General features: G+C 41.4%; 1 protein-coding gene across 1 annotated transcript in view; it reads left to right on the top strand.

Moving 5' to 3' along the window:
• ptpn9 (protein tyrosine phosphatase, non-receptor type 9) overlaps positions 1 to 21,567 on the top strand; it is a 55,685-nt gene that overhangs the window by 24,231 nt on the left and 9,887 nt on the right. The window contains exons 4-10 of the mRNA XM_015398427.1: positions 3,049 to 3,138; positions 9,019 to 9,143; positions 9,287 to 9,392; positions 12,973 to 13,083; positions 13,197 to 13,513; positions 14,465 to 14,552; positions 21,097 to 21,166. Of these exons, the coding sequence (XP_015253913.1) occupies positions 3,049 to 3,138; positions 9,019 to 9,143; positions 9,287 to 9,392; positions 12,973 to 13,083; positions 13,197 to 13,513; positions 14,465 to 14,552; positions 21,097 to 21,166 (907 nt within the window). The remainder of the gene's footprint in view (positions 1 to 3,048; positions 3,139 to 9,018; positions 9,144 to 9,286; positions 9,393 to 12,972; positions 13,084 to 13,196; positions 13,514 to 14,464; positions 14,553 to 21,096; positions 21,167 to 21,567) is intronic.

The following is a 21,567-nucleotide window of genomic DNA, read 5'->3' as shown; positions in this document are numbered from 1 at the left end:
CCTTATGGTCGTGAAAATACGGTATGTATATGACACAGCTCAGAGTGGTAACAGAAGTCCAAGGTGTATAAGGTGAAGAGGACAGGGGCCAGCACTGTGCCCTGGGGGACTCCAGTGCTGCTGACCACAGTTTCAGAGATGGTGTCCCTCAGCCTTCCTGTGAGGTAGCTGGAGATCTATTGCACCAGGCAGGGTTCGACTCCCATACTATTCAGTTTGTCCCTGAGCAGGGAAGGCTGGATGGTGTTCAATGCACTTTAGAAGTCCAGGAAGAGAATTCTTGCTTTGGCACTTCCCTTATCCAGGTAGAAGTGGACCCAGTTTAGTAGGTAAAGGATTGTGTCCTCCATTCCTACGCCTGGCTCATATGCAAACTGCAGGCTGTCCAGGGCGTGTTGTACTTAAGCTCTTAGGAGATTGAGGAAGATCTGGAAGATCAGGAGCGTGGCTGTGATAGCAAAGGTAGGGGTGCAGGTGTAAGCGACGGGTGGAGTTGCTTTTTCTGGGGGAGGGGAATTGTTGGGGAAAGGGGACATGGCTGTAGCAGGAGTGTAGGGGTCACAGCCTTGTTAAACCTGTTGAAGAACTTATTCAGTTCATTAGCCCTCGACATTGTTCACTGGACCTTTCTGTTATCAGATCGAAAGTTCACTAAAAATCCTCAAAATGGTTTCACAAATTTTAAATTAAAGGAAGTTACCTAAAACATTTAAATTACATGTTTTAACTATTAAAGTTTCATTAGGAAGGAGTTAATGATGAAACACTTAATACTTAAAATTTTTACAAACTAAAGTGCTTTTTCCATAAGTCTAAGTTTCTCTGAGATTAATTTCATTATTACTGGTTTGAGGTCTGGCCTCTTATATTTGCTAAAGGCTGCAGCCGTAAACAAGCTTCCTGAACAATTATGGACAGATTATATCACTATGAGTAAAACTATTTAAGTTCATTTTTTTAAAGCATGATCAGTATTTTTTCAAATTTTAAAATGGGAAATTGTATCCAGCCCCACAGCATGCCGCTGCCACTGCCATGGATCATAGTTGGCACAGTGTGCTGAGCTTTGAAGGCCTTTGTGTCTAAATAGCACAATTTATGTGATGTTTGATGATAAAACTGTTCTTCACAAAAGATTTAACTTCTCCTTGCAGGTGTCTTCAGTGTCCAGGTTTATACTTTTTTTAATTTTTGTAGGTACCTTGTACCTTGATCGTTCCTGGGATGTTCTTGGATTTCCTAACTTTTCTTTGCTGCCCTGAAGGGAGCTACTTATAGTGGATTGTTCAAGTAACTCAATGATCCCAAATATAGATGGGCACTAATTGGATGATGCCAGGAGGGAAACCAGAAGTCTACCTAATCTTACAAGCCGATCTCACAAGCCAAAGTTCCAGCTTGCTGGGAGGCATGGAAGGAAAGATTGGGGACCTGTGTCGATTTGTCTGATGACTTTAAACAGTAGCAAATAAGTTGAACGTTTAGCATGAAAACAGTTCTTTTTCACTTAAATTGGAGACTAACAAAACATTTCCCTAAACAGCCTCTCACTCGGATTCATACACAGCGCCCAACATGTCAGATAAAAGAAATGGATTGTAGGGATTCAATGTATTTTTTCAAGATTTTTTTTTTCTTCGAAGCATAAGATGCTGTGCATCTAAAAGGAGCATTTCTGGTCTTTTCATTACTTTTTTATTTTTCGCCTTCTTGTTCTGTTTTTTTTTGCCACGTTCTCAGCCACCTTCCTCGGAGAGAAGCCCTAAAAGAACCGGCCATGAATTTTCTAACAGTCAAGAGCGTCACGGGTCTTCTAGGAGCTGGGCGTGTCTGTGTAATCGCCCTCCTATGAGACCAACAACAATGGAGTCTGTGGAATTAAAGGTGGTCAGTGGTCCTACCAACATTAAAGTGGGACATGGTGTTTAAAGCTTAACTTATTAATCTGATTATCACCTGTGTGGAGTAAAGGGGAAAAAAATTAGTGAGCATTTAAGAGTCTTAAATGTTGAATAGTGGTGATCAGAACCAAATATGTAAAAACAGAAATGGATGCTAAAAATATCAAAGAAGCCAAATAAAGTGAGTGAATGTTTAATCTTGTTATTTACTCCATCAGTGGGATCCCACAAATATCCACTTCCAGGTGTTTGGCCTGTATGAAAGTCAGACCAGACAAAAACAGAACAAGCAAACATGGAGGAAGACCTTTTGTCTGATGACACCAAAGTTGGATTTTACAGTCAAAATGGCTTCCACACCATCACCAGCATTAAACACAGTGGTAAAAGTATCATGTTGTGGGGATACTTTCAATGAAGCTGATGAGACTTAAACATGGATAGAATCAAATAATGAAGCTTCCTGCTTGAAAACCTGTCAGTCTCCAAATGACAGAAGTCTGCTTTCTCCAAAAGGACAGCGTTCCTAAATGTAAAAAGTTGCCCAGTTGGAGTTCATCAAAAGAAGAAACTATCACTTGCTTGTTTTCCTTCCCTCACAGTTAGACGCTGATTTATTTTGGTCTCTGACAAACTCAGTAGAATACATCAAAGTTTTTCGTGATAATGTGACAAAATGTGGTAAATTAACCGATTGAGCTTCAATGAGACCTTTGTAGAATGAATTAATCTCTGGCCTCTTCACTTCTGTTTGTTTGGATTGATGTCTATTGATCAGAGTCAGGGAGCCATGAATCAGATCACCAGTGGAAAATAGCATATAGAGAATATAACAGAATAAAGCCACAAGCTTTATTTAAATCGAAGCATCTAATTTCACCATATTTATTATACCTTCTGCTATCGGAGAATAGCTACACATTCACAGTTTTCATCTTTTCAGTCATAAATTGAAGCTCCAAGATAAAGTTTATGGAACCCCTGCAGAACTACTAGAGCTTTCTAGAAGCTAGCTAGAAATAAGCTCAGTCTTTCTGGAATGTCAAATAAGCAAGTCTATTGTTTACTCTGAGAAATTAAGGTCGTTGTGATTATAATGCCTCCCAGCAGGCTGACTTCACCTGCCTTTTGAACTGTTTGTCTTCAGGAAACACGTCTTAAAGAAGGAATTGTCCGACTCCAGCCTCAGGAGGAGCCTCTGCGCTCAGAGCTGCTCAGTGGAAAATTTACAGTCTTGGTAAGATTGTTTTTTTATCTCTTGACATTTAATTAGAAGGCTTATAAGGCATCATATAACATAAGAAAAGAGTTGAAGTCAAATCTGTGTTTATCACAATTTCATTTTGTCAGACTGTTTGTCAGACTGGCGGGAGAGCCTCACCTTTCATCTGAATTGGTTGTTTGTTGAGCTGTGGGGTAGTAAAGCACCTCTAACCTTTTCCTCCGTCTGACCCTGCTGAGAAAAGCCCACACCATTACCCCATTTACACTACCCTTGAAAAACCGTGCCGAGACCGGTCCGAGCTCAGTAACTGAGATAACTTATTGTGTGTAAATCCAAAGGAAATTCAACTGAACCGAGCTAGACACAACCGGGCCGAGCTAACTGCAGACCAGTTCCAGAGGTGGGCTCGGCTCGGTTTTTCCCTGGCTCGGTTCTCTGATAACAAGAGTGCATGATCAGAACGCGTCATCTCCGTCTGGCTGCACATCCCGATCCACACTCCATTCCAGTAGTTGGCGGTAATGCCCCTCCGGAAGTTGCTTGCCAACCAACACAAAACAGAAGAAGAACAACTATAAACAATCAAAATCTTCTCCACGCAACATTTTAAATAATGGCTTCAAAAGAGCGTGGTGCGACCTTGGATGATGCCGAGACTGAGGCCGTTATTGCAATTTGGGCCATTTTGATTTTGATTCCCTCCTTCTTCGGAAGAAGGAGGGAATCAAGCAGTTTGTGGTTGTAATGCACCAAAAGTTGTTTCCCAACCGCCATAAAACACAAGAAGAAGAAGACGAAGAAGTTCTTCTTCTTCTTCTTGTGTTTTATGGCGGAGGCGAGGAGTCGAGGAACCGAGATAGCGTGATGTGTAAATGGTTGTCAGAACCAAGCCTGGTTAATCGTTAACACGATTTTTTTTTTGCTTTTCTGCAAGAGCGTTTGCGTAGCTCCAACTGAGAGTCCATTTTGGAGTCGCACAGAGCATATGTAGAAAGCGGGAAACACTCGTGAAGAAACAATCATGAAACATTTAAAACAGTAGTACTTTACACATAATAGGGGTTCACAAGGACAGAAAATGCATAATGTAGCGACCTCTTTGAGCCTCGCAAAAACAATGGACAGAAAGCAGTTTATCACTTTCACCAAAAAAACTATCTAAAAAACTTTAGGAGGATAGAAATTGGATATAGTATACAACATGATATAGTTTGCATTATGTTTTTACTATAGGCACATTAACGTTCTCTATCTTTTCTGGTTTGAGATGCTGCACCTACTTGTTTAGTGGGGCTTTGCTTTATAGCTGCGCCAGTGCTTTTTATGTCTTATTTGTAAATAAATTTCATATTTTAATTATCTGCTGCCAGAGAGGAGCAGGCATCCTGTTTCAGCAGCTCCTTTTTTTCAGGAGTTTTGCCTACTTTAATCTATCTTTTTCTTATATTCCTTTTTGGTGGGACTTCGTATCTTTTCTCATGCTGTTTCTTACAAAATGGAGCTCACGTTTTTTCTGTAAAGCTCTGTTTTTAATTATTTTTTCACTGTATTTGCGTGCGTAGCCTGCATGTTTGCCAAACCTTCCATTGTGTGCACCCGGGACAAGCTGCTCACCAGGAGCTCTGCTGTGCTGCCACCCAGGGAGCGAGCCGGTATCCTCCATAAGCTTAGGAGGAAGAGACGGAGCAGCCTGGTGGGAGTTGGACTATGCCGCCGGGGAAAGAGGTACAGACCAGCCGTCCCGTCCATCATCATGGGCAATGTCAGATCTGTCTCAACAAGATGGATGAGCTGGCAGCTCTAACTCACCATCAAAGACAAAACCGCAAGCACATTGAGCTGCTAGCAGTTAGCATGAGGCAAAATAATCTACCCCGGGAATTTAAACACCATATCGTGATAGCTGTGTACTCCCCTCCTCTGCCAATGCAGCAACAAGTCATCACCTCTCCCTCCCCTAGGGAGCTCTGTACACAATCCCCCTGTTACCTTCACCTTCTTCAACGACTGACTACTTCACACCCCCCAGCTCCCGACCATCATCTAAAGCTTGGCGTACACTGTGCGATTTTCGGGGCGATTTTCCAGTCGTGCGAGAATCTTATGATCGAGCCTGATCACTTTCATCCTGATCGTGCGTCGTGAGTCATGTAGTGTACAGGGGGTTACGAGGTGGCGATCAGCCTCTCACGACCACCTCCGATCAGGAATCGTGAGGTCGGGAGAATATCAAACATGTTTGATTTTTCTCCCGACCGTCGTGGGCAAATCGCTCAGGGCGCATTTAAGAAGGATTCTTCTTTTTAAACTTCCCCTCAGATGTAAACACAGCAGCATGGCAGGGATGCAATGAGTAAAATGCAGTTCTGTCTGTAAAATTGACAGACCGTAGTAGCCACGTTCACTCAGCCATTTATCAAATACGTCGTCGCCTTTTCTTTTTAGGACTTTCAGCACAAAATTGCACAAATTGTCAAGGCAGCGTGGTTCTCAATAGTGAGCTTAATATCCCTCTTCTATTTGTTTGGCTTCAGGATAGAGAGGTAGAGAGCAGCTCCATTTCACTACGGAGCTGAGACCGACGTGGCTTTTAGTTGTACAGTGCGAGCAGGTAGATCACATCAGAGCGTCGGGCTGAACATACATCTGAACAATAAACTGTACGACTTAACCTGCAGTTTAGTCGTACAGTGTGAGCAGCAGCTGGGTGCAACGATTGAAAAGAAATCGCACAGTGTACCCCCGGCTTAGCCGCCCACTCCAAAGAATTCCATCCCACAGCCCACCCCCTCCCACACCATCTTGTCGCTTTCAACACAGGTAAGGAATGAGCTGCGAAAGATCAAGGTGCGAAAGGCTGCGGGTCCAGATAGCATCAGCTCCAGGATTCTGAGATGTTGTGCAGAAGACCTCTTGTGTGGTATTGGTGCCGAAGACAAAAAATTCAAATGACCTCAGCAGCTATAGGCTGATAGCCCTGACTTCACACCTGATGAAGACCCTCGAACGGTTGGTCTTTAACCATCTATGCCCCCTGGTGAAGACTTCATTGGATCCACTGCAGTTTGCCTACCAGCCTGGGATTGGGGCAGATGATGCCATGATCTTAAAAAAGATAATAATAATCTTTCTCGTTCACCAAGCTCTGACTCACCTAAAGAATCCTGGAAGCACTATGATGATAGTGTTCTTCGATTTCTACTGTGCTTTAAACACCTTTAAGCCAGGACTCCTAGGGACAGCTGGAGGTGTCAGGAGTGGCCCGGCGCATGTCCAAGGGGATTTTGGACATGTAAGGACACAGGGCTGTGTCTCAGATAGGTTGGTTTGCGGTACGTGGGTCCCACAGGGAAGAGTGCTGGCACCGTACCTCTTTACCCTCTTCACTGCAGACTTCTCCATCAGCTGCCCACGCCGCCACCTCCAGAAGTTCTCTAAAGATTTGGCCATAGTTGGCATCATCATAGGTGGGGACGACTCAGAGTACAGACAGTCGACCCATAATTTTGTGGTCTAGTGCCAGCAGAACCCCTCCTGATTAATGCAGGGAAAACCAAGGATCTAGTGGTGGACTTTTGCTGGAGCAGATCTACCCACTGACACCAGTGAACATCCAGACTGAGGTCTTCTGCAGTGCAGGCGGCACTCTTAAAGAACTGTTTTGGCATCAGTCATCTCCTAAGGAGCAGTCTGTTGGAGCAGTGACTTATCTGTAGCTGAGAGAAGCAGCTGGATCAGCTGATCAGGAAGGCCAGCTCTGTGATTGGATGCCCTCTGGACTCAGTGTAGGAGGTGGAAAACAAAAGGATCCTAACTAAATTAAAACATCTGTGGGATAATGGCTACCACCCCCATGCATGAAGCTGTTGCAGAACTAGAATGCTCCTTGAGTGACAGACTGCTGCACCTTAAATGCACCAGTGAGCATTATCACAGATCCTTCCTCCAAGCAGCTATAAGATCTTGTACTTACTGTTCCCACTGACCTCAATAAGTTGTTACTTTCATTCTGATTTTAGCTGTTTCTGTCTTAGTCAATTAAAAAATTCTGCACATCTCATGTTGCTGCCATTTCTCACATACCATTACTGTAAAAACCTCCACAGCTTTTTATTGATTAATTATCCTCATGATACTGATCATTTATATTGTAAAAACTGTACAGTAATTGTTTATTTACTTAACTCTGTTAGTTATTCTGTTATTTTTGTACACTCTCTAAGGTGCACATTTTGTTTCTGCCATAATTTTTGCTTCTGTAACACAATTTCCCCATTGTGGAACAATAAAGAGATTTTCTTTTCTATTCTTCTATTTTCTGCTACACACAGATTGTTTTAATCTGTGTCTAGCACGAAGGCAGAAGTGAAAACAGGTCTGCGCACCCTGCCTAGTCATAGCCTCTATACCGTGTGAAATGGGAAACAATGCAAGATTAAAAAGTCATATGCAACCTATGTTCAGGCCTTAAGGAGAACAAAGACCTGCAGGGTTCTTGAATGCAACACTGTGTCCTTATTTTGTGTAAAATGGGCAGTAAGTCCCTTTAATAGGAGCATTTTCACAACTGTAAACACGTGTTAGCTGCTGATCTTTGCTTCAAAGTTTGTTTTAATTTTTTTTTGCCAGATGAGTATTTTTTTTTCATCTGCCAATCAATTTCCTCCTGCTCTTCATCATCACACTCAGACAGACACAAACATAGCAAACCAAAAGGAAATGGAAGCCTTCACTTCCATTTCTCCTGCATCCCGTTCCACCTTCCCCTCTCTGACGTGCCACAGCGTTAATGCTGCACATCCTCTGGTCTGACGTCACAGTCCCTCCAGCCTCATTTCCTGTTTGTTGTATTTTTAGCCCTCTTGCCAGAGAGCATGCACAGGCTTGTTTACGTAAAAAGGAATATTCCGGTGTGTCTGTGGTCAGACGGGATCCGGCGGGTCCGAGGTTTTGGTCGTACTCTCAGTGTGAGCTGAAGTGTAATCAAAAGAAGAGAAAGAAATCAACCTTCTGTAACGAACTTCTGGAGCTGTGCTACCTGCATGGCTTGATTTGTGGTGATTATTTGCCCTGCTGGATTTTTTGACCACCCTTTGCTGTGATTCATGGTGCCTCCCTGTGGTTGTTTGGTGTCCATGGTGAAGTTAAAACAGAGCACCACTTGTAGCCATATTTCATGTTATTAACAATAAAGCACATTTTCTAACAGAAAAGACAAAATGTAGTCGTCACTCTTGCACCTGGAAAAAGTATTCAAACCTCCAGAATAGCAAGCACACGGGATTTATTCATCCCAATGACATTCTGATCATCCAGTTATCTTCAGATGTCAAATACTGAGTAAGTCTTTGTTATGATAAAGTCAGTCACCCCAAAATTTTACAGGGACATGGCTGTCTGCCCTTAATGACTCGATGAATTAAGCAGGGAAGCAGCCATAGTGGCCCATGGGAGGAGATTCACAGTTCAGGAGGGGGGAATATTTAATGTTCAGCTCACAAATCTATGAAACAGCGGTCGATTGAGAGCCATTGGAAGCCTAAACATCTGGAGTGTGCTCTGGTCAAATGAGATTAAAACTAAACTTTTATCCACCGTGCAGTAAAAACAATATTTACTCCTGTACAATAGAGGATGGCCTAGTCAAAGAGTACATCTGAGCTTGAGTATTTTGCTAAGTAACTGGTCCCAACTGTTGATCAGAGATGTGCTCCAAAAGATATGGTCCTGCAGTGTCCTGAGGGGCTGAATGCTAACGTATAATCCAAAAATAAGAGGTCAGGCTTGATAAAAAGACCACAGATCCTGGACTCCCTGGAACAGATGTTGGTAAAGCTGTGATTCGTCTCCAATGAGAAGCTTCTAGAACCTGTCCATATTCTTCATTTTTAGAGTGTTCGGGACCCAACAGGAGCCTCCATCGCTCTCTATACAGCCAAACTCCATCACCCAAACAAAACGGGCAACCACGTCGTGCTTCAGGCTCTCTTCTACCTTCTGGATCGGGCTGTAGAAAGGTGACCATGTATATGGGAATAAGCAGAATTTGGGCTATTCTTAAAAGTTCTTTTATTAAAGAATAACATTGTACAAAAAGCCTGCTATCAGCAAGTTTAAGTGAGCAGGTGACACCTTTTGATTCTCCTTTTATTTTCTGCAGTTTCGAAACCCAGAGGAATGGCTTGGTGTTCATCTACGACATGGCGGGTTCCAACTACACTAACTTTGAGCTGGACCTAAGCAAGAAGATCCTCAACCTTCTCAAGGTTGGAACCAGTTCGTTCCAGATGGGCTCAATAGATGCTGATGTAAAAATTAGGAGCAGAATGGAACCTACTGCGATGTGTCATACAGACCAGACTCTGCTGCATCTAAACCACTATTACGAAAAAGTGTGGTAGAAAGAGAGAGTGCAGTTGGTATAAAACAGTTTTAACTGTTTAGAACAAATAATCCCAATGTTGATAGTATAAACTGTAACATATAGGCTGTAACATCCCCCATAAGTGATTATCATTGTTACAATCCCAGCTTCCAGCCTTGGCTGGGCCCGGGACAAAATCTAAAGAACTGATGAGGGGCGGATCAATTCATACTTTGTATGTAGTGTACACACACACACACAAGCACGTTTCTCTATACTCACGGGGGTTTTCAGTTGACTGTCATTCATTTCTAACCCGTTTCTACAGCGGAACCATGGCTATTACTATAACCCTAACCATTAAGGGTTCATACCTAACCCCAATCAATTCCATTCAGTTTATTTATATAGCGCAATTCACAACACGTCATCTCAAGGCACTTTACAGTTCACCAGATTCAGATACAGTTCAAGTTGAATCAAATCTAACTGAGGAAAACCAGTTGATTGCATTGACTCATTGACTCTTCAGCAATCCCTCACACTAAGCATGCTTGTAGCGACAGTGGAGAGGAAAAACTCCCCATTAACTGGAAGAAACATCAAGCAGAACCAGGCTCAGTGTAAGCGGCCATCTGCTGAGGCCGACTGGGGTTCAACCTAACCTAAATTCAATTTACACCTTTGTCCAAAACCGAACGCCTAACTAAAACTGCATTTATACCCATGGGGACCAGAGATTGGTCCCCACTAGAGCACACAGTCCCCACTGTGTACTAAGTAGGATTGTCTATTGCCGTGTCTGCTGCCCTGAACATGCCATATAGTCGCATCAGTCAAATTCAAAACATTTCAACCTTTTAATAATACCCATTGGTTCCAGTCTTAATTATAACTTTATCTAGCAAAGATAGTCAACAAACCCTTGACAGAAACTGCCGAGACTGTTGCTCCATCGGACAGCTTACAAGGTATGACTGCCTTCTCCGGCTTTCGCAGGTGAGGTCGATCTAAAGTTCTGTTCGATCTAAAGTTGTTCCTCTGGCTTGAGGCGGCTTCTTCAGGTGAGAGCCGCTGTACAATTAATATTAAAGTGAGGGGGCTGCTCCCTGACTGTGTGCAGAGGGGAAGATTCAGGTTCTGTATTTTCCTGTCTCCACCTGCAGTGCAGGCAGCCTTATGTATAGCAGCTTGACAAACTTTAGAGAAACTGCGTCAGCGGCATAACCAGTTAGAAGGAATGACTAGAGGGGGTACTTCCCAATACTTGCAGTGGATAATTGAAAGAAAGTAATAGGAAAGATTTTATGAAACTTAATAAAGCTCAAATTTCCTTGCAAAAAACTTCAAAAAAAATACATACATATATATATATTATTTGTGGCCAAAGATGTAGAGGGCTGATTCAGGGCCGCCCCACTATCCTGAGCCCGGCACAACTGGCCCTGTTGTCCTCCTCTGTTGGTGGTCGTGATTGTTAGCATTACAAACTACTCCACACGCTCCCTGTGTGTTTCTACAGAATGTCAAAGTGTCTGAACTAGGGGTGTCACAACACTAAAATTGTCAACTCGATACCAATACTTGGGAAAATATCCGATACTCGGTACCATTTTCGATACCGCAAGGATAAAAACAAAGACCCCAAAATAATTAACAAATTTCTTTTTTTTTAATAGATAAAATACAAAAAAAACAAATACAATAAACAGTAAGAACAATATTTTGAGGTTTTATGCTGTGCATACAAATAAAAATATATATATATATTTTAAGTGTTCCTTCCTTGGCTATGCTTTACACACACAACAATGACACTAGCCAGTTAACAAACCAGTTAACAATCAAAAATAAATGCTGTACTCTCAGCAGCTGCATCTGTTATATAACAGTCTGAGACTGAAAAGTGCACAGAATTATTCAATCACACAGTGTTCAGAAAGTGCATCTATTCTGCACTCTACATGAATGACTATATGCTCTTGATGTAGCCCAATACATTCCAGACACCAGCTCTGCATGTCTCAGGACTCTGTAATAATTTGCAAGGTTACAGCCCTGCTGGTCCAGAGGTCAGTGGCACAGGAGAAGTACGGATTCCCCTGAAGCTGCTGCAATACTCTTTGTTTTGTTGTGTTGTACAGCTCTGGGATTTACTGTACATACAGTAATTCCGGGAGGGAAGAGCATACCTTGGGTTTAGCTGCTTAATAAGTTGTTGGAACACAGGTTTCTCCACAGTTTAAATAGGAACCTGATCCATATGTTCTCTGCCACATCTCTGTTTATTTTCATAGCTTCTGGGGACTTGTCATCACATTTCCATTATTGGTCAAACGTAGATGGTAGAGTCTGCTCTGTGTGATCGTGTTTGGACGAAGGTCTCTGATTCATTCTGTGACTTCAAGGGACAAAATAACACTTTTCAGTCACCAGCATTTATATAAACATATTAACTCAATGCTTATGTACACTGACACTGTGCCAATTAAGGTAATATGGGCATACTTTATGCCTGATTTATTTGTTTATGATCATAGCTAATGGCTAAAAATAACACGTCAACATTAATGCGGGCCACTGGCCACTATAACATTGGTAATAGGTACGTTTGAAACAAAAGACACTAACCTGTTGAAATGCAGTGAAAAGCCCAGGGTGTTGGTCCTTCAGATATTTTGCCAAGTTTGAGGTACTGCTAGACCTGGTTGCCACCACCTTGAAACAGTGTTTGCACACCGGCCTATTCATATCCTTCGGTTTTCTTTCCATGCCTGGCTCAAAAGCAAAATTCCTCCAAACAGCACTCTTGCCTCTATTTCCACCAAAACTGGTTGTTTTGGCCCCCCTCTAGCAGCACTGACCCCCTCTAGCAGCACTGGCCCCCTCTGGCAGCACTGGCACCCTCTAGCAGCACTGGCCATGCTCTCTACTGTTATTGTGCGTCACGGTGAGGGGGAGGGTGCCCACTGCTGTGTTTGTGTGAGGATAGAGAGAGAAGGGAGAAGCGTCGGCCGTTCAGCGTCATGCGCGCGAGGGGTGGGGTTATTGAGGTACCGAAACTTTTGAAAATGGGTATCGTATCCGGATAAGTTTTAGTATCGATACTTTTTTGAGTATCAATACTTTTGATAACCATACTCTGAACATCTCCAAACAGGTTATATAACAGAATATGATAGAAAAATCTAAAATATAAACACTCTTGTCATCTTAATATTTCCTGTCATCAGCTGAAAGACTTTCTTTCTACTGTAGCACTGAAAGCTTGCTGGGCCGTCTTTGCCAATTTAGCTGAGATCAGTAGACCTAGTTTGTCCAAATATTAACTAAAGCTGAAATAAGATGCTGCTGGTCGCCCTAGTCTTCCATTGAATTGATGAAGCTTATAAAGGCCTCTCCAACATGCAAACAGAACAGTTTAATCTATGCACCATGGATGCAGGTCATATTTATTAAAATGTGCTGTCTCTGTCCACCAGGGGGCATTCCCTGCCAGGCTGAAGAAGGTGTTGATTGTTGGGGCCCCTGTGTGGTTTCGGGTCCCTTACAATCTGCTAAGTCTACTGCTGAAGGAGAAACTGAGGGAAAGGGTAAAGGCTCACAGTTTACCATCAAATGAGCAGCTTATGAATTTGCCTCCATTTTTCCTCAGTCCAGATTTCCAATCATCAATTCTCCTGACACCCATCTTTTCCAACTCCAGGTTCAGATGGTAAAAATGGCAGAGCTGCGTCAGCACCTCCCAAGGGACTGCCTCCCCCAGCACCTGGGTGGCCTGCTCCCCCTAGATGCATCCAGTTGGAACCAGCAGCTCCTGGCAGGTCAGAACGGCAGATTGGATCCTGTGGACGAGCTGGTGGGAATCCCCTTGGAAGACTCCTCTATCCACGTGCCCGGCCCCGAGTCCATGCGCCCCCAGGATTTGCTGGCGCACCTGGGCCGACTGCAGCGCTCCGGCGTCTATCAGGAGTATGAAGAGCTGCGAAGGGAGGCACCCCCTGGGACCTTCCACTGCGCACAGTAAGGGTGGAGGACCTGGTGTCCTCCATTTAGGGATCTCAGTATAAATGATTCATATGAAGTTATTAATGACAGGCTTTCAAAGATACAGATTACAAGAAGTTAAATTTGATAACAAATGGCTCCTGTTTTAGTTCCATGCCTTTATACTCTTTATTTTCCTCAGAAATATTCACACCCCTCGAAACGTTTTTATTTCACATTAAAACCAAAAGCTTCAGAATATTTCATTTAGTTTTGATGTGTTAATCTGAACCAGAAGCTAGGGAGTCACCTTTACAACAAAAGTTTGTTGGTAAGACTTTGTTTGGAGAAAATACACATGCAGACAAAATTGTTGGTTCCACGGTTAAAGAAAGAAACTTCAAAAGAATGATTTATAAAAAAAAATAAACATATAAACAGACCTGAATCATGGTTTATTTACCTTATAATTTTGTTGGCTAACCTTTAGATTCAATCACTGCAACCAAGCAACTCCTCTAATATTCAATTTCCTAATCCTTTCAGCAGGTTTTCTGCTCCAGTTCTCTCTGGTTTGAAGGCTGCCTTTTCCAAACGGCCAGTTTCTGCTCGTTGTAAAGATGGTCATTAAGATTTAGGTCAGGGCTCCTAGAGGCTATCGTAAGGCTTGGTTAGATGGACAACTTTTGCAGTGTCACATAAACACATTGTCACTGACCAACAGGACTCCACTGACAGCTATTCCAACTAGAAGTCTGAAAGTAAAACCATTTTTCACATATTTATTTGTGATTAAAAAACAGTTGTTAATAAAGAAATTGAATCTTGCTCCTTATTTCCTCCCTTTTCACAATCATGCTCTATTATACTCTACAATCACATCATAGGAAGAAGTTGGAGGGATGTGAATACTTTTACAAGCCTCAGTGGTCACATTTGAGAAGCAGTAGGGGGCAGTAATGAGCTCTGGTGTTGTTTGGTCAACAGGATGGCCTACAATCAGGAGAAGAATCGCTATGGGGATGTGCTGTGCCTTGATCAGACCAGAGTTCGTTTAAAACCCTGCAGAAACGAGGTACGGATTTCTTTTCAGATTGAAAAAAAAATTTAATTATGCTGCCCCTGTTTTCACCTTTAAACCGAAGCATGTCTCCACCTGTGACACACATTAATATTCCAGTTCATTTCCTTAATTGTTCTTTGCCATATTTGTCCCATATTATTCTACATTTTAAAACAAAAAAAATTAACAATGAGACCCCCAGAGTTTTTTGTTTCTGTTGAACAGGGGCTTTTCTTTCAGATTAGAAAGACAGGCTTAATGATGGCAGCTAGTAGAGCAGAATAATACAGAAGAACAAGGCCGACCTTAACCCATGAGCTGCTCCAGACCGCTCTGAGCAGCTTATAGTGGCAACAACATGACAGGAGTATGTTGACAAGATAGCTGCTCTTTCTCATTCATTTATGATGTTAAAAATTAGAATATAAATTTTTTTTATTCCATCTGAAATAAAGACTCTATTCATCTCAATACAGAGCACAGACAAAGGTATTTAACAAAAATTCAACGTTATTAAGCTGAGTCGACTCACATCTGGATGACTCCCAAGTAATCCCCCCCCCACACACACACACACACACACACACTGCAAGCGGGTTCCCCCAATCTACGCCTGTGGTTCCTGATCACATACAGTATAGACACACCTTCTCATTCAAAGAGTTTTCTTTATTTTCATGACTATGAAAATTTAAGATTCACACTGAATGCATCAAAACTATGAATAAACTCGTGGAATTATATACTTGACAAAAAGTGTGAAACAACTGAAAATATGCCTTATTTTCTAAGTTCTTCAAAGTAGCCACCTTTTACTTTGAATGTGAAAGACCTTTGGTAAACTCCTCCAACTCCCATTGTCATTGTGACACAGCACACACTGCACACCATGAAATTGCATTTATGCCTCACCCGTGCAAGGGGGCAGCCCTCAATGGCGCCCCAAGGGAGCAGTGTGGCGGGACGGTACCATGCTCAGGGTACCTCAGTCATGGAGGAGGATGGGGGAGAGCGCTGGTTAATTACACAACCTGGCAACCGGGAGTCGAACCAGTAACCTTTGGGATCCAAGTCTGACACCCTAACCGCTCACCCACGACTGCCTTGATTACTGCTTTACATACTCTTGGCTTTCTCTTGATGAACTTCAACAGGTAGTCACCTGAAATGATCTTCCAACAGTCTTGAAGGAGTTCCCAGCGATGCTTAGCACTTGTAAGCTCTTTTGCCTTCACTCTACGGTGCAGCTAACCCCAAACCGTTGATTGGTTTCAGGTCCGGTAATAATGGAGTCCAGGTCATCTGGCGCTACACCCTATCACTCTCCTTCTTGGTCAAATAGCTCTTTCACAGCCTGGAGTTGTGTTTGGCCTCATTGTTTTGTTGAAAAATAAATGATGGTCCAGCTAAACACAAACACTATGGAATAACGTGCTGCTGCAAGATTCTAGTTTTTACCATGCTGGTTCAGTATGCCTTCAATTTTGAATAAATTCCCAACAGTGTCAACAGCAAAGCACCCCCACACCATTACACCTCCTCCTCCATGCTTCACAGTGGGAACCAGGCATGTAGAGTCCATCGGTTCATCTTTTCTGTGTCGCAGAAAGACACAATAGTTTGAACTAAAGCTCTTAAATTTGGACTCATCAGACCAAAGCACATATTTCCACTGGTCTAATGTCCATTCCTTGTGTTCTTTAGCCCAAGCAAGTCTCTTCTGCTTGTTGCCTTAGCAGCTATTTTACCATGAAGGCCTGAATCCCTTAGTCTCCTCTTAACAGTTGTTCTAGAGATGTGTCTGCTGCTAGAATACTGTGTGGCATTGACCTGCTCTCTAATCTGAGCTGCTTTTAACCTGCGATTTCTGAGGTTGGTGACTCAGATTAACTTATCCTCTGCAGAAGACGAGACTCTTGGTCTTCCTTTCCTGGGGCGGTCCTCATTGGAGCCAGTTCCATTGTAGCGCTTGATGGTTTCTTTGACTGCTCATAGACAGAAACTACCTTTCAGAATCATGGACAGGTTTCAGATATTACAGGCTAACAATGAAACCAAACAACACGCTCCTCAGCTTCAATTTGCATGTTTCCAAGCAATACAAGGCTTTGTCTATATAAAGTCTCAAACTCACTGCGGATCCAGACATTTGAATTGAGAAAGCTTCCAGGAGGGGAAGCGAAACGTCTTCAAACCTTGGAAACCAAGTCCAGTAGATTGTTTTTTAAACTTTTACGGAATGGCTATGACCTGGATGACTGAGAATCTTCATCAGCATTTCATAGTCATAAAAATGAAGAATACTCTTTGAATGAGAAGATGTGTCCAAACTTTTGGTCTGTATTTACGAAATTACATTTTTGCTGCAGAAAGTACATTTTAGAAGGTAATAAGAAATTATACTAGTAAGAAGTAAGTTTAATATATCTTAAATAAATATATCTGAAATACATTTCTTCATAGTCAAAATGATACAAATGCTGACCAGCAATAATAGGAATATGGAGATGAAATTAATTTATAGAGATGCAGGATATTTATTCTAGATGTGATGGATGTTATTTTGATTTTATTTGCCTTTGTTTATTTGTATAGCACAATTCAGTACAAGGACAATTTTTCATTTTGAAAAGGAAAACAGGTTTTTCAGATATCAGAAATACATATTTAGTAAAACAAATACAAATCAAAACGGCTTGCTGTTGTAACCTAGATAGCATTACTCGTTTATTTTTTGAATGGTAGTGGATGAATGTATCTAATTAGTTGAAATAATCTGAGTGCAAAAAAAAAAAGAAATGGGTGAGAATGATGTCTAAAAACATTGTTCTAATAGATTTCTCCTCTTTTTGATTCTGTTTTAAATAATGCAGTAAATACTTAGTGGCTGTTGGAAGCAGCTTTGAATGTTATCATCCCAATAAATGGTCGTTATTAGCAGTTATCAGTCCCGCAGAATGGCTTCAGATTGTGCCAGTAGGCTGAGTAGCTTGTTATCATTGAGTTAATCCTGTTCTTAATCCTATTGAATTCCCTTTCCCCCCACGGAATGAATGAATCTATTTATTTGTAATCTGAAAATGATTTTAGTAGTTCTTCATAAAGCTACTGTAGAAATAAATAAAAATGAAATAATCCGCATGTTGCTCCTATTCAAATAACCAAATAGAAATATCCTGTCAACTGAGTTCTAGAATCCTCTCCCTATAAACATGTAATTCTTTGTAAATTCATACCAATCATTCTTTAATGAGATCCTTGTCAAACGAACATGCAATGTTTGTTTTTAAAACCTAATGTGTCTAAAGGACCTTGTGAGTGTTTTTTTAATGCAAAATCTACAACAAAAATCTAACTAAATCAGGAACTAAAGCAGCATGATTGGCTGTAAGGAGGGCGGAGATTGAGAACACTGAGTTTACTGAAAAAAACCTGCTGCCGACCAGGTTAGCTCTGGGGAGAATGTGACTACGCTGACTGAAACAGAGGTTGAGGAAACTCTTTATGAAATGGAAACTCGGTGTCCCCGCTTTTAGGTTTAGAAAACGTAAGAGTTTTCAGTAAACCTGCTTTGTGAAGCGGACCCCAGAACGATGAAACTTTCTCCACTTTGTGACAACCCCGCTATCTAATCTGCACACAAGACTCGCCTGTTTCCAGCTCAGCTTGATGCTCAACGTGACTTTTCATTTATTTTTTTATCTCTCGGTTTAAAAAGTCTTGCTTTGAGCTGTAAAGACAGGAAAAGTTAATCCGTGTTTCAGAGATTCAAAACATATTTTCTCAAATTATTAGAATTTTATGATAAAGTTCATTATTTTCCAAAAATGTAATTATAAAACTTGAACATTCATACATTTTAGATTAATTGAAAACTAGCTTAAATATTTCAGGTCTTTTATTGTCTTAATATGGATGATTTTGGCATACAGCTCATGAAAACCCAAAATTCCTATCTCACAAAATTAGCATATCTCATCCGATAAAAAGAAAAGTGTTCTTAATACAAAAAAAGTCAACCTTCAAATAATTATGTACAGTTATGCACTCAATACTTTTTCTTCACAATATTCCACAGATTCTCTATTGGATTTAGGCTAATTGAGCCCAGTGATACCATGGTCAGTAAACCAGTGGTTTTCAGCTGCTAGGTTGTACTGAAAAATGAAATCTTCATCTCCATAAAGCTTTTCAGCAGATGGAAGCATGAATTGCTCCTGATAGCTGCATTGACCCTGCCCTTGATAAAACCCAGAGGACCAACACCAGCAGCTGACATGGTGCCCCAGACCATCACTGACTGTGGCTACTTGACGCTGGACTTCTGGCATTTTCTCCTCCCCAGTCTTCCTCCAGACTCTGGCACCTTGATTTCCAAATGACCTGCAGAACTTAGCAACAGTCCAGTGCTGCTTCTCTGTAGCCCAGGTCAGGCGCCTCTGCTGCTGTTACTGGTTCTAAAGCGTTTTGACCTGGGGAATGCGGCACCTGTAGCCCATTTCCTGCAGACGCCTGTGCACGGTGACTCTGGATGTTTCTACTCCAGACTCAGTCCACTGCTTCCGCAGGTCCCCCAAGGTCTGGAATCGGCCCTTCTCCACAATCTTCCTCAGGGTCCACTCACCTCTTCTCATTGTGCAGCGTTTTCTGCCACACTTTTTCCTTCCCACAGACTTCCCACTGAGGTGCCTTGATGCAGCAGCACTCTGGGAGCAGCCTATTGGTTCAGAAATATCTTTCTGTGTCATTCCCTCTTGCTTGAGGCTGTCAATAGCTACGTTTACATGGACACAAATAATCGGATTGAAGGCCTGATCAGATCAAAAATGTTTCATGTAAACATGTCAGACTGAAGATTCTAATCCGATTTGGTCTGATCGGAAATAAATTTAATTCCGAAAGAGAGAGGTGTTTTTTGCCGATCGCCATTCTGATTGGCGTCCATGTAAACACCCATTCGAATCTTAAGAGTAAAATAATCTTCACTGCGCATGTATGCAACGTCACCACACGCTCCCACCAGTCTTTACTCCGAACCTTCATCCACTGGCTCCTGGTCCTTGGCGGAGGAGGTGGCAATAAATGTAAGGTGCGGATGGACATGCCATCCTGCTCTCTACCACTGAAGCGAAGGAGGGTTAGCATAAGGTACTGGTGAGCCCTTAACTTAACTAAAATGACCACTAAAAACAAAAGTATTGTTACAAAGATGCGACGAAGGTCCATGATGGAAAAAAACGACATCAACAAACACGACTGAAGAAAAAGAAGTGAGGGGCAGGCACAAAGAGTAGCTAAAGTTGAGGAATTGCGGACAAGTACTAGTTTGTTTACAAAAAGCCGGTTTCTTCTTCTACTGCTAAAGCGGAAGTACACAGTTCTGCACATGCTTAAAAGATTTAATCTGATCCAACGCTTGGTACATGTATACACACGTCATGATCGGATCATTTCATTTAGTGTCCATGTAAACGGAGATTTGGAATTTCTGATCAACCAAGGTTTGGATCGGATCGGGGAAATTTTGCTATAGGCCTTCTGGACAGCAGTCAGGTCGGCAGTCTTAGAGATAAATTGTTGATTAAGATGATACAGAGACCTTTTTCATGATATGCTAATTTTGTGAGATAGGAATTTTGGGTTTTCATGGGCTGTATGCCAAATCATCAGTGTTAAGACAATAAAATACCTGAAATATATGCTAATATTTTCAGAAGGACCTGTAATATTTAGAATCAGATTTATTGCCAAGTACTTTTGCACTTACAAGGAATTTGACTTGGTATTGATGGTGCACACAATACCAGAAATTTACAGAATCTATAGTTATATCCAATATAAAACATTATATACAATATATAGTATTTAGCTATATTCTATATACACTGTAGGTTGTGAGTTAATGTAAAGCAGGAGGCTGGAGATGCTATGTTTGTGTAGCTTCAGGGCACCGTTCAGATCCTCTCTGCTTTAAGTTTTTTGGTTTCTAGTTCAAATGATTCCCATATTGTATAAATTAAGAAGTAGTGTTATACATTCTTGTATTTCTAAACAAGACAAATATTGTGTAATGTAAACAAAAGAGAGTTGATTTGACATCATTTTTTTAGGCTACCTGTTTATTATCTGCAGCTATAAAGATTATTGATATAATTATAAGATTGATGAAACATGAATGTTTGAAGACATTTCTAAGCTGCTGTTTGATGATCTTTACTGAAGGGTGTTCAGTCTTTTCTCACTGCATGTATCTCATAAATCTATTGTTACATCAGAGCCCAGAGGAAGTTTACGAATTTCATTCATATTCTTTTTATCAATTTTCTTCATATTTAAAGTAGTAGAGAAATTATTAAAAAAACAGTGTTCTGTTTTTTATATAATATTTAATGAAACTAAATAAATAAAAATGTTTCTCATATTTTGATTGTTGATTTCAAATTGAAAAACAGAAGAACTGATAGACGGGCTGTAATATCTTCCTAGCTCTACTTATGGGACTAGTATTTAAAAAATATTTTAAAAATCCAATCTTTGAATTTTGTTTTGTTTTCAGAGATCAGACTACATCAACGCTAGCTTCATGGATGGCTACAAACAGAAGAACGCATATATTGGTACCCAAGGTATGACTTGTCATCTTGAATTAAAGATCGTCTTTTTTCAATGGTGCATGTTGTTTCTCATGCTGTCTGTAGTGTTGTGTTGGATTGTGGTTGTTCTTGTAGCTCCTACTCCTTTATGCTTAAAGGAATAGTACACCCAAAACATGATTAGCCTTCATTTTCTACTCACCCCCATGCTGAACAACACTCTGGAGTACTTTTTTGATATCTCAAATGCATCTGAAGATCTGGGAGGCTTCTTGCTGTCTGCTGACATTCAAATAATGGAGGTCTATGGTGCCCGAGGCAGAAAGGTCCATAAAAGTCCACAAAAAAACGTGTCAATATTCCTCCATACTGCTCGTCCAATGTATTCCAAGTGTCCTGAGAGGGTAGCATCCAAAATTTACTCGAAACGAAGT

The sequence above is a fragment of the Cyprinodon variegatus genome, unplaced genomic scaffold (genome assembly GCF_000732505.1).
Source record: "Cyprinodon variegatus isolate N-32 unplaced genomic scaffold, C_variegatus-1.0 Scaffold934, whole genome shotgun sequence".
Lineage (NCBI taxonomy): Eukaryota > Metazoa > Chordata > Actinopteri > Cyprinodontiformes > Cyprinodontidae > Cyprinodon > Cyprinodon variegatus.
This window is presented reverse-complemented; position numbering and strand designations above follow the sequence as displayed.